General features: G+C 41.6%; 1 protein-coding gene across 2 annotated transcripts; it reads left to right on the top strand.

The window, feature by feature from the left end:
• The first annotated feature begins 475 nt into the window (after nt 1-475).
• On the top strand, nt 476-3,281 carry LOC107631870 (uncharacterized). 2 transcript variants are annotated; one of them, XM_088508848.1, is made up of 8 exons: nt 476-564; nt 660-960; nt 1,514-1,585; nt 1,800-1,867; nt 2,023-2,179; nt 2,490-2,570; nt 2,691-2,780; nt 2,957-3,281. In XM_088508848.1, the coding sequence occupies exons 2-8, from the start codon at nt 673-675 to the stop codon at nt 3,074-3,076; spliced, it is 876 nt and encodes a 291-aa protein (XP_088364974.1). In that variant the 5' UTR covers nt 476-564; nt 660-672; the 3' UTR covers nt 3,077-3,281. The 2 variants fall into 2 exon arrangements, with proteins under 2 accessions (XP_088364974.1, XP_088364973.1); XM_088508847.1 differs by having other exon boundaries at nt 533-960; nt 2,931-3,281.
• Nucleotides 3,282-12,701: the final 9,420 nt, after the last annotated feature.

Raw genomic sequence — 12,701 nt, 5'->3', positions numbered from 1 at the left:
AAATCTCTAGGTCAATCTTTATTTATGATTCACCAAATTAATGCACGTTTATACATTGACTTCATAAATTGCAATTAAAATTAGTGTTGGCACATTTTTTTTCTATAACAAATCTTGAGTTTTTAATATGCAATTACTCGTGGGTTGGAAGAAAGAAAGAGAAGCATTAAAAGGATATTTCATAGCAAAATATTAGAAAATATCTAAGAATTTCTGGAATGGGACTATGGGATTGTATCGGAAGTAGTTGGAGGTGACAGGTGTCGTGGACTAAGAAAAATAGAAGAAATAGAAGTAGTCAAGTAGAATCCAAAGGCGTGGGGCCCACCCGAAACCCGAAAGCAGGGGGAACGGGTCCTTCACGCGGCAACACAGTGGAAGCGAAATGACGAGGATACCCCTATTGGAAGGCATTTGGCCCTCCTCGCTATATACACGCCAAAATCCCCTTTCTTTCTCTCGTTTCATTAATTGCAGGTCTGTCTCAGCTCCTTTTTCGCCGCTGAGTCTCAGATTCCCTTGTTATCTCTCAGGATTCACCAAACCGATCCCCTTCCCTTCTTAGTTCCTTCCTTATCCCTTCTTTTTTAAACTTTTTTTTTTATATTTTTTTCATTTTTTAAAACTCAAAATTTAGTTTATTATTATTTGTTATTCAGTCTTTTGGGAGAAATGAGCGATCATCTGGTGCTGTACGTTGACCGGCTGGTGCGTCCCGTTGTGCCAGTCGAGCCTCTAGCTCAGCACCCGGCTCAGCCATCTCCCGAACCCGAACCGCCGCTAGATGAACCTCCGGCCGCCACGGCGGGGCCCTCCCATTCTGCTCCGAGAGCCGAGGACGAGGATGAGGACGAGGATGAGGAGGCGCCGCTGTTGCAGATGGCGGAGTGCCGCATTTGTCAGGAGGAAGACACCGTCAACAATCTCGAGTCGCCATGTGCTTGCAGCGGTAGTCTCAAGGTACATTCTTCTTTTCTTTTTTCCTCTCAATTTTATTTTAATGATTGAGGTTTAGGATGATTAAAGAATGAGGTAATTTTTTCTCCCAAAAAATGTTTGTGTTCTAATTTTCTTAATTGATAATGTATTTGACCTTATGGTAGCTCAATTTTTTGTGCACACTAAAATTGCAAGCAGCTCTTTGTTGATTATAAATGCCTATGGTGTTGTTGCTGCATCAATTTTGACGTAAATTTATGGGTTTGGGCTTTTTCTTTCCCTTTTTAAATTTTTGATGGGGAAAATGCTGCATTTCTAATGTTTCTGTTTATCCCCAAAGATGTGGACGTGCAATACTATGTGAATATTCACCAAGCTATTAGTTGGTGAAATGTTTATGATTATTTTGGGTAGATGTTTTTGTGAAAAACTATTTGTCCATCTAGCCAATTAAATGTTGATGCTGTGTGTTGAAGAATAATAATGGATGGACATCGTTGTTCATGGGTCATTGGTTTTTAGATCCTTTCTGTGTTTCTAATTCATGAATTTCTTGGAATTTTTTTTTTCTCAGTATGCTCACAGAAAGTGCGTCCAGCATTGGTGCGATGAGAAAGGAGACATTATTTGTGAGATATGTCACAAGGTATGCATCTTAGTTGTTAATGCAAGATATCCGCATGCTGTGGTAGGGGGCTTTCGCCGCTGTGTGTTGCCGGGATTTGGGGGAAAAGGGTGGAAATCTTCAGTGTGCTAACTAAACATGCTCATCATATTCATCATTGGTGTGAGGATTTATTGGATCAAAGCAAATTGAAAACTAAACTTGCTCTTTTTCCTTTTGTGTATGTCATTCCCAGCCCTATGAACCTGGTTATACTGCCCCACCACCTCGTGCACATCCTGAAGAAACTACCATTGATATAGGGTAAGCTGAAAGTTTGTATGTTTAGAATAGTCTTCATTTTATTGTGTTAGTTTTTATGTGTAAGCCTTTTATTTCAAACTCGAAATAGATATTCCCTATTTGTTTGAAATTGTTGTCCAACTACTGATTAATGACCCATGACCATTTTTTTTCAGGGGAGGTTGGACAATTTCTGGCACACCTTTGGACTTGCGGGATCCTCGTCTCTTGGCAATTGCTGAGGCGGAACGCCAATTCTTGGAAGCAGAGTATGATGGATATGCTGCTTCTAATGCCAGTGGTGCTGCATTTTGCCGTTCAGCTGCTCTTATTGTAAGGCACTAACCTTGAAGACACTTTTAAAAAGTTATTTGTGGAACTTGGTCAGAAACATATATAGTCTTCAGGCCATGCTAAAGGAGTATCAAGTTTGTAGGGTATTTGATGTTTCATATTAATTTGGAATTTTAAGTTATTTGTTTGTGTTATGATTTTTAGGGTGCTTAAACCCTGGTGCATGCATGGCGATGCATTTGTCCACCATTTACATTAAGCATATATTGACTTCATTAATATGCTTAGGCTAGTGTTGTTAGCGCTACTTGAGCATGATCTTAAGTCCAGTTCATTCTATTTGTTGCAGTTGATGGCTCTTCTACTCTTGAGGCATGCACTTTCAGTCACAGATGAAGATGCCGATGATGATCCATCCACTTTCTTCTCTGTAAGTGACTTGAGTTCCTTCTGGGCCTTTGGCTAAGTTGTAAGTAGATCATATAGTATCGATTGCTTGGCCTTCAAATGTACCGCCAAAAAAAACTAATTAAGTTGCCTTTTCTCACAGCTTTTCTTGCTTCGAGCTGCTGGGTTTCTTTTGCCTTGCTACATCATGGCTTGGGCAATCAGTATTTTGCAACGTCGGCGACAAAGACAAGTAAGTTTCAGTTTTGCTTTCCAAAAAATCTAGCTTTGATAATGAGTTTGGTATCGATGTATCCGGTTATGGCAAATGAGACAAGACTTAGTTGTTCTTGCTTTTAACTTAGTATCGACTTAATACGAGTTTGCTCAATTTTGTTCATAGTTATTTCGCGTGTTATGGTGAAACAGGAGGCTGCAGCACTGGCAGCAACTCAAGTCGCGTTCGTTTTTCAATCCGGGCAGCGTAGGGGTCTGCAGTTCGCCATTGCACCAGGACCTGCAGTGAGTACACACCAGGAACAAGTGTAGTTTGTTTGTATGCTAGTGTATGTGTACGAAATGGCGATGCGCCATGTAAAAAGATGGCTTTGTTGAAATGCCACATATAGTACTCTTGATTTTTCTCCGCCCTAATGTTAATGTACCTACCTGCATACATTCACTTTGCAAATTGCAACTTTGAGATGGTAGTTAATTTTTTTTGAATTCGAAACAGATTTATTTATTGATCTAACCTCAGCCTATTTTTAGCCCTCTGCAAAATAGATACAAGAAACTTGGGTAATCATCCCTTTAAAGATTAACCATTTTTATTGGGTGTGGTTCTCGTGCAGCTAAATTGTAAATTTATTTTAAAATAAGTTTTGAGAATTTAAAGCTCAAACTAACTATTTATAATCCTCTTCCGTGTAAAACATATCTTTGGCCGTATAGTACATGAGTTTTTAGCGATATATTTAAGACTACTGGAAAAGAAATATATTTAAGCATTTCACTTCGAGGTGGTAATAACAATAAATTTGACTTAGTAAATAGTAACTCTGGCGACGGCACATGCTAAATGGTTATATTATACCAACTAAATTATTCCTAATCATTTTATTTGCGTTATTTTTCTAATTGATTTATTTACATCAATCATTGATTATTTTATTAAAAGTTCCAAACAAATTATTTATTAATCATTGGTAGTTGTTAAAACATTATTGTGCCAAACAACTACTAATATATTATTTACTTTTTTCGGGTATGCTTGTGTCAAATTATTTAAACATACTAAGTTTTAAAAACATGATCTATGCCAAATAATTATTAGAAATATAATAGTATAATAAAACAAGTCAACGCATTCAGTTTTATTTACCCATAACTCAAAGTAGGCTCAATTCCAACTAACGAAAGATCCACCTTTGCATTCCTTGTCTGTAATGGGGCTTGTCAGCCTTGTCTAGAGTAGAATTTAGTTTTGTTTTTCTTATTCCGTTTTTGGTTTTAAGGATGAAATAGAATTTGGAATTGAGTTTTTTTTGTTGAGAAAATAGTAACTAGATGAGATGTTAACATGTGGGAGGTCCATAGACATACTTTAGGTCAAAGTTACATCTATAATTTAATTATGTATGTAATATCTATATACATATTTATTGATCTAATATTACTCAATTATTTTAAAAGTAATTAAGAAATGTAAATAAAATAAATTTTAGCTACTTTGAGCTCATTTTTTATTATATCTCAAAACTATTTTATACTATAATAGTATTGATATTGAAAGGATAGACATTAGGATTTAGAGATTTTATTGAGGTAACTGTAAATATAGGTTTGATTTGATGGATATAAATAGAACTGTGATTGCGAATCAGATTATGGTGACTCTATTAAAGTGTGTAACTGAAGGAGAAGAATTATTGATCAGGGACAAGAATTAAGAGAATCCAAGAGATAAAGAGAGACTTTCATTAATATTTCTTTTATAATTTATAATACTTCCATTTACAATATTTCTAATTATATCTATATCTAATTTTATTTATATATTAGCTCATGTGTAATGCGTTTAGGGCCATTCTTAACACTTGATAAGTCTGTAGCCTCATGAGGAAGCCCAGCCATGAAGCCTACCATAATTTACGTGCATCGTGACGTACAGAAATCATTTTCTTAATATTCCTATTTCCTACTCCAACATTGTAAACTTTTTCTTTATTGTCGTGAACATTATAACGAGCCCGCTACACACACAAGCAAAAAGGCCTTACAAGTTATCCAAGCTCCCAATCCACAAACAATCCACACGCGCAGAGAAGAGTATTGAATGGGGCGTAACATTCACGCGCTCCATTCAAACGGTACGCTTCGCGTAAACCGCACCCTTAATGGCAGACTCTTCCACTTCTTCCACTTCTCAAAGCCATTCAGAGAAAAAGCAAACGTTCCATTTTCGAGCATCATTCGATACTGAAAATATACAACTCGTCGCTAATATTCGAAAATTCCATCAACACAACATAAAACTCTCGATCAAGAATCTCCAGAGAAAACAAAGCTATCATACTCAAGGTACGTTACATTACCATTCCTGTATATTTTCCACATTTCGAAATTGAAGAACTAGGTTTTACTGTTCTTCTACGTTGTTTTACGTTTTACTGTTCTTCTTGCTCTACGTCTCATTTTACAGTTTATGATGTTCTACTTGTTCTAGGTTTTACTGTTATTCTTGGTTCTATGTTACACTATTCTTCTTAGTTCTTCTAGGGGTTACTGTTCTTGTTGTTCTAGTTCTTCTGGTAACTGATTTTTGGGGGTATATTCCGTAGTTTGGTGAGTGTATATGAGGTAATTTGTTGGGTGTATATGGCACAAATTGTTGGGTGTATATTTCTGAACTGATATACTGTAATAGTCAGCAGTTGCAACTGTTCTTATATTTGCTTGTCCATGGGTGTATATTGCTTGACCTTGTATATTGATGCATGTTTGAGTGATATCTGACTGATATATATGGGTGTATCTGAATCATATCTATGGGTGTATCTTACTGATATCTATGGGTGTATCTGACTACTGATAACTTTGGGTGTATTTTTCATTTCAGAAAAAATGGCAGCGAGAAACCAACCTGGAAGAAATGTAAGAACAAATATATGTCTTAGATGAAATCAGTTTTATATAATAGAAACATATCTGACTATAGTTTTATTTTTGTTTACAGCAAACAAAAGACCTTAAGTGTGCAACACATTTGTTAAATGATAAATTCAGAAACATGAGTGAGGAGAAGAAAACGATTGTGAGGGATTTGGGATTCGGTGGCTTGATGCACATCCCACCACTAAGGGTGCATCACCAAGTGTTAAGGGAGCTGGCTAACAACTTCAAATTAGGGGAGAACAGACTGAAAACCGGATACGGTTCTTTTAAAATAACACCAAAAAAATAGGTGATGCGCTTGGCATCAACGCAACAGGTAACTCGCTAAAAATTATAGGTGTATATTAACTGACGCTTGGGTGTATTTTAGTTGATGCTTGGGTGTATTTGAACTGATATTCATACTTTGTTGTTTTTCTTTTTGTAGCAGATCTATTTCCTCAGAAAGTCAATTATAAGAAACTTTCTGAGGACGACAAAGAAATTTTTAGAAGATTCCAGGGTAAGACCCTCAAAAGTCTTACAGATGAGATGATGGATATTGGCGTTGGTAACGAAGAGGATCGCCTAATGTTCAAGAGGATTTTCATCCTCTATATACAGATGGCGTTCCTTTTACCAACGACAATAAACAAAATCTCGCCTGTGCACTTGGTGCCAATTTTTGAGATGGACACTGTTCATACCCTGGCCCAACACTAAGGCCCAGGTCTAAACGAAAAGACCCAGTCCAAAGGATTGAGCCTCACCCCACACCGATCTTCCCCTAAAGAAGTCGGTTCTCACTATGACTTGCTCTAAAGAAGTCAGGGACGAAGATTAGCTGGCAGATAAACACTCACTCAAATGAGTAACTGCCCCTAAGATCTCCCAACCCACTTCCAGGAGCCATATCCCAACTTTCCTAAGATAAAAGGACGGTTATCCACCTTAAAAGGTAGAACTACTTCAACGGTGGTTATTGGATCACCACTATAAATACATTGACACTCCTCAGGTATCTCTAAGCCCCAATACTCTCTAGACCTACTTATGCCCTTGCTGACTTAGGCATCGGAGTGTCTTTGCAGGTATCACCCCCTTCACTCGTATTCACAAGTCAGACGGAGGCCCTGAAGACGCGAATCCGCCCGAAGGCTTCCCTCCATAGACGATTGGGCCAACCCAGCGAGTCCAACCCAATAATCTCCGGTTACCCATCGTAACATTGGCGCAATTGCCGGGGACCCGAGAGATCAACCAGTTATGACGGACAAATCACCGGAAGATGGTCATACGGCGTCTGATTCCGAGTAGAAAAACCTGGACACCGGAAACAACGACGCGAACCCAACTCCTCACCCAGAGGCCGGCGATCAACATCGAGAAGGCACCTCTGGGTTTAAAAATCCAAAGGTAAACTCTTCGGATGGACGAAGTCAGGAAAGGAAGGGCCACCCCACGCAACCGAGCTAATAGGGCTGGTCCATGGCCACCAAGGTCGTTTGGAACAGTTGGAACAGGAGTTAGAACGACAACGAGAGGAGGAGCGAAATCTCAGGGAAGAGATAGAGCGACGAAAAGAGTTAGAGGAAAAACTCTTAAAACTAGAATCTTCTCTAAGAAGTCGGAACTCCCGTGGCGGTCGAGAAGAGTTGTCCCTGGGAGGAGAAGATCCGTTTAGTGAGGACATCATGAGGGCAAAAGTTCCAAGAAACTTCAAAAGCCCTGATATGAACCTCTATGACGGAACCACAGGTCCGAAGCATCACTTAAGCACTTTCAAAAGTCGGATGTATCTGGCTGATGCTTCTGATGCAACTCGCTGCAAAGCCTTTCCGACTACCTTGTCAAAAGCGGCGATGAAGTGGTTCGACAGCCTCCCGCTGAGGTCAGTCACCAGCTTTGAAGACCTCTCGAGAAAATTCTTGATGAGGTTCTCCATCCAAAAGGATAAAGTAAAACATGCGCCGAGCCTCCTGGGAATAAAGCAGGAGGTCGGAGAACCTTTGCGGGACTATATGGAAAGGTTCAATAAGGCATGTTTAGAGATCCAGGACCTGCCCACTGAAGCTGTCATCATGGGGTTAGTGAATGGACTTAGAGAAGGTCCCTTCTCACAGTCCATATCAAAAAGGCACCCCACCTCCCTGAGCGATGTACAGGAAAGAGCAGAAAAGTACATCAACATGGAGGAAAATGCCAGACTACGAGAGCCGAGTTGGCGACCTGGGCATTCCCACTCTGCAAAAGAGAAGGAAAGAGAGCCCAAGAAGAAAGAAGAACTCGGTCTCGACAGGCCAAGGAAATATCACTCTTATACTCCTCTAAAGGTTTCCATGGTGGATGTATACAGAGAGATCTGCAACACTGAAAGGCTGCCACCTCCCAAGCCCATTAAAAATAAAAAGGGAGGAAGTCGCGGCGATTACTGTGAGTACCATAAGATCTATGGTCATTCAAAAAATGATTGCTATGACCTTAAAAATGTGATAGAAAAGCTGGCCAGAGAAGGTCGGCTTGATAGATATCTCATGGAAAGGTCGGACAATCACGGGAAGAGAAAGCGAGAAGACGGGGACAGGAGAGACCCACCACCACAAACTCCCGAGAGACATCTACATATGATCTCGGGAGGATTCGCGGGTGGAGGACTCACCAAGTCCTCTCGCAAGAGACACCTCAAGCGGGTTTACCAGGTCGGGAGTGAATCACCCGACCTCTCCACAATCTTATTCACAAAGGAGGATGGGCAAGGAATAATCCCTGGACATGATGATCCAGTGGTGATAACCCGGATCCTAGCCAACGCCCACCTCCACAGAACTCCAGTAGACCAAGGGAGTTCGGCAGATATCCTTTTCAAGCCCGCGTTCGACAAGCTAGGGCTGGATGAAAAGGAGTTAAGAGCCTACCCCGACACCTTATATGGATTAGGCGACACGCCGATAAAACCACTAGGATTTCTACCCCTCCACACGACCTTCGGAAAGGGGGAAATGTCCAAAACTCTGAGCATAGATTTTATAGTCCTCAACGTGGGGTCAGCATATAATGCCTTGATTGGCAGAGCTACCCTAAATCGACTCGGAGCGGTAGTGTCTACCCTTCACCTTTGCATGAAATTCCCGATATTTGCGGGGATAGCAACGGTGCGGGAGATCAGAAGCTAGCAAGAAAATGCTACAATGAAAGCCTGAACCTGAGAGGGAAAGGCAAGGAAGTCCACACCATAGAGCTCGATGGCACGAGAACCAAAGAAGAGCTGCGCCCCCAACCAGGAGGAAAAACTGAAGAAATACAGGTCGGTGAAGAGGAAGGAAAAAATACCAACATAGGAGCCAACCTGGAAGAAAGCTTAAAACAAAAGTTGACAAAGCTCCTAAAAGAAAATTCTGACCTCTTCGTCTGGAAAGCTTCCGACATGCCAGGGATAGACCCCGAGCTCATGTCCCACAGGCTCTCTGTACACCCAGGGTCTCGACCTGTACAGCAGCGAAGGCGTAAGCTCGGCCCAGAACGAGCTCAAGCGGTGGAAGAGCAGGTACAAGCACTCCTAGAGGCCGGCTTTATCAGAGAAGTCAAGTATCCAACATGGCTAGCAAATGTGGTGCTAGTAAAGAAACAAAACGGCAAATGGAGGATGTGCGTCGACTACACCGACCTGAATAAGGCATGTCCCAAGGACCCATATCCGCTCTCAAGCATTGATACTCTAGTGGACTCCAGCTCAGGGTATCAATACTTATCATTTATGGATGCCTACTCGGGATACAACCAGATCCCGATGTACAAGCCAGACCAGGAAAAGACATCGTTCATCACACCTAGAGCAAATTATTGCTACGTGGTCATGCCTTTTGGATTAAAAAACGCAGGGGCCACGTACCAAAGGCTTATGAACAAGGTGTTCGCTCCCCACCTCGGGCACTTAATGGAGGTCTACGTAGACGACATGCTAGTAAAAACCCGGGAAGAGGCCGACCTTTTTACGGACCTCACGCAAGTTTTCAACACCATAAGGGCGCATGGGATGAGACTAAATCCCGCAAAATACACCTTCGTGGTGGAGGCTGGAAAATTCCTAGGATTTATGCTAACCCAAAGAGGGATCGAGGCAAATCCTGACAAGTGCAAAGCTATCCTAGAAATGAAAAGCCCGACTTGCTTGAGAGAAGCCCAACAATTAAATGACCGACTTGCAGCCCTTTCCAGGTTCTTGGTAGGGTCAGCATTAAGGTCCCTTCCACTGTTCTCTCTGCTGAGAAAATGATGCCAGTTCGAGTGGACTCCAGAATGTGAAGAAGTATTCCAAGAGTTCAAAAAGTTCTTGAGCCAACCTCCAATCCTCACCCGACCTCTAGTGGGGGAAGAGCGTGTCCTATATTTGTCTGTAGCTGACAAAGCTGTCGCATCGGCCCTAATACGAGAGGATGAGGTTGGACAGCATCCAGTATATTTCACCAGCAAAGTTCTACAAGGTTCCAAACTAAGGTACCGCAAGCTAGAGAAGTTTGCGTACTCCTTAGTGATAGCCTCGCGGAGGCTAAGGCCCTACTTCCAAGCCCACACAATAAGAGTCCGGATGAACCAACCCATGAAGCAAATCCTCCAAAAGGCGGATGTTGCAGGGGGAATGGTTCAGTGGGCGATAGAGCTCTTCGAGTTCGACTTGAAGTACGAAACTCGGACAGTGGTAAAAGCCCAATGCCTCACCGACTTTATAGCGGAATATGCAGGAGATCAAGAGGAGAAGCCGACTACATAGGAACTATACGTAGATGGATCCTCAAACAAAACAGGGAGCGGTGTAGGCATAATACTAGCCAATGATGGGGGAACCCAGATAGAAGTTTTCCTCAAATTTGAATTTCTAACTTCCAACAATCAGGCAGAATATGAAGCCCTGATTACAGGATTAAAGCTAGCAGAAGAGGTCGGTGCAACCCAGGTACTGATATTTAGCGATTTCCAAGTAGTGACCTCCCAAATAAATGGAGAGTATCAGGCTAAAGACCCGAATATAAAAAGATACTTGGAAAAAAATCTGGAGCATCTCGAGCGCTTTACAGAAATCGAGATCAGACACATAACTCGAGACCTAAATAGCAGAGCAGACGCCCTCTCCAAGTTAGCCAGTACCAAACCAGGAGGGAATAATAGAAGCTTGATCCAGAAAATTCTCCAAGAACCCTCTGTGATGAAAACAGAGGAGAAGCAGGAAGTCCTTAAAGTAACCGAGTTAAACCTCAGATGGATGAACCCCTTGGTCGAATACCTAAAATTCGACATCCTCCCCAAAGAGGAAAAAGAGGCCAAGAAAATCCGGAGGGAAGCACAATACTACACTTTGGTGAAAAATACCCTCTATAAAAGAGGAATATCAACACCATTGCTAAAGTGCGTACCGACCTCAAGGACAACTGAAGTACTAGAAGAGGTTCATAATGGGATCTACGGAAACCACCTCGGAGCCAGGTCGCTAGCAAGAAAAGTAATCTGAGCTGGGTTCTATTGGCCGACTTTGCAGAAGATGCCACAGAATTTGTGAAAAGATGCCAACCATGCCAGATACACGCAAATTTTCACGTGGCTCCCCCCGAGGAGCTAATCAGTATAACTTCTCCATGGCCCTTTGCAAAATGGGGGATGGACCTGTTAGGACTTTTTCCCCAGGCCCCAGGACAAGTTAATTACTTAATTGTGGGAATAGACTACTTCACAAAGTGGATAGAAGCAGAACCATTGGCCACCATCACTGCCCAGAGAAGTCGGAGGTTCTACTAGAAAAATATCATCACAAGGTATGGGATACCTCATTCCATTACCACAGATAATGGAACCCAGTTCACCGACTCCACCTTCAGAAGCCTAGTAGCCAGTATGAAAATAAAACACCAGTTCACCTCGGTGGAGCATCCACAAGCAAATGGACAAGCGGAGGCAGCTAACAAAATCATACTGGCGGGGCTAAAGAAAAGACTACAAGATGCAAAAGGAGCTTGGGCTGATGAGCTCTCGCAAGTGCTATGGGCCTACCGGACGACGCCACAATCCACCACAGGAGAAACACCCTTCCGACTTGTCTATGGCGTAGAAGCCATTATACCAGTAGAAATCAATGAACAAAGCCCAAGGGTGATCCTCCATAATGAGGTCGGAAATGTACAGGGGCACAAAGAGGAGCTTGAATTGCTCTCCGAAGTCTGAGAGCAAGCCCAGATAAGAGAAGCAGCATTGAAACAAAGGATAACTACCAGGTACAACAAAAAAGTCATTCGAAGGAGTTTCACCCCAAACGATTTGATCTTGATCAGAAATGACATTGGAGTCAATAAATCGGGGGAAGGAAAGCTCGCTACTAATTGGAAAGAACCATACAAAGTTAGCGAGGTCTTAGGAAAATGGTATTATAAGGTGACCGACCTAAACGGCACCGAGTTAGCAAGGTCGTGGCATGCTTGTAACATGAAAAGGTACTATAGTTAAATGCGAACTCTACTCCCTGATGTACTCTTTTCCCAACTTCACGATTTTTTCCCAAAAATCAAAGGGTTTTTTCTGAAGAAGGGTTTTTAATGAGGCATCACAGTAGAGGCTAAGGGAGAATGGACTATCAAAAACCCTTAGTAGCAGCGAAAGTACCTCCCCAAATAAATAAAGATCTTTTACAATATCTCTTATAAATTCCTTCTCGTTTGTTTTTCTTTCTACGAAACGTGCCGACTTAAGCTCGACAAAGCGTGAAAATCCCATGAACCGACATAGATGGTCGTCAGGATAAAACGACAAGGTACAAGTCGGTGTAAAGAGGTTATAAAAGTTGATCGTGAAAAACTCGGAAACATTCCGACTCATAAGTCGAAATGAAAACCCGAGAAGCAAAGAAAACGCATCGCAAAAATAACCTAAGTCATAGGAACTCAATGAATAAAAAAAATTGAGTATAAGAAATACCAAAAAGAGATCGAAAAACCTAAAAACTGTCCTAAGTCCTTAAAGTTAAAAGGCTAAAAAA

Source organism: Arachis ipaensis, chromosome B3 (genome assembly GCF_059453495.1).
Source record: "Arachis ipaensis isolate K30076 ecotype BB chromosome B3, ASM5945349v1, whole genome shotgun sequence".
Classification (NCBI taxonomy): Eukaryota; Viridiplantae; Streptophyta; class Magnoliopsida; order Fabales; family Fabaceae; genus Arachis; species Arachis ipaensis.
This window is presented reverse-complemented; position numbering and strand designations above follow the sequence as displayed.

Excerpts from the sequence above, each read along its gene's own strand:
- LOC107631870 (XM_088508848.1), top strand. The coding sequence starts at position 673 with ATGAGCGATCATCTGGTGCTGTACGTTGACCGGCTGGTGCGTCCCGTT. Across the intron at positions 1,586-1,799 it reads TTTGTGAGATATGTCACAAG|CCCTATGAACCTGGTTATAC; the intron begins GTATGCATCTTA and ends TGTCATTCCCAG. Across the intron at positions 2,571-2,690 it reads ATCCATCCACTTTCTTCTCT|CTTTTCTTGCTTCGAGCTGC; the intron begins GTAAGTGACTTG and ends CTTTTCTCACAG.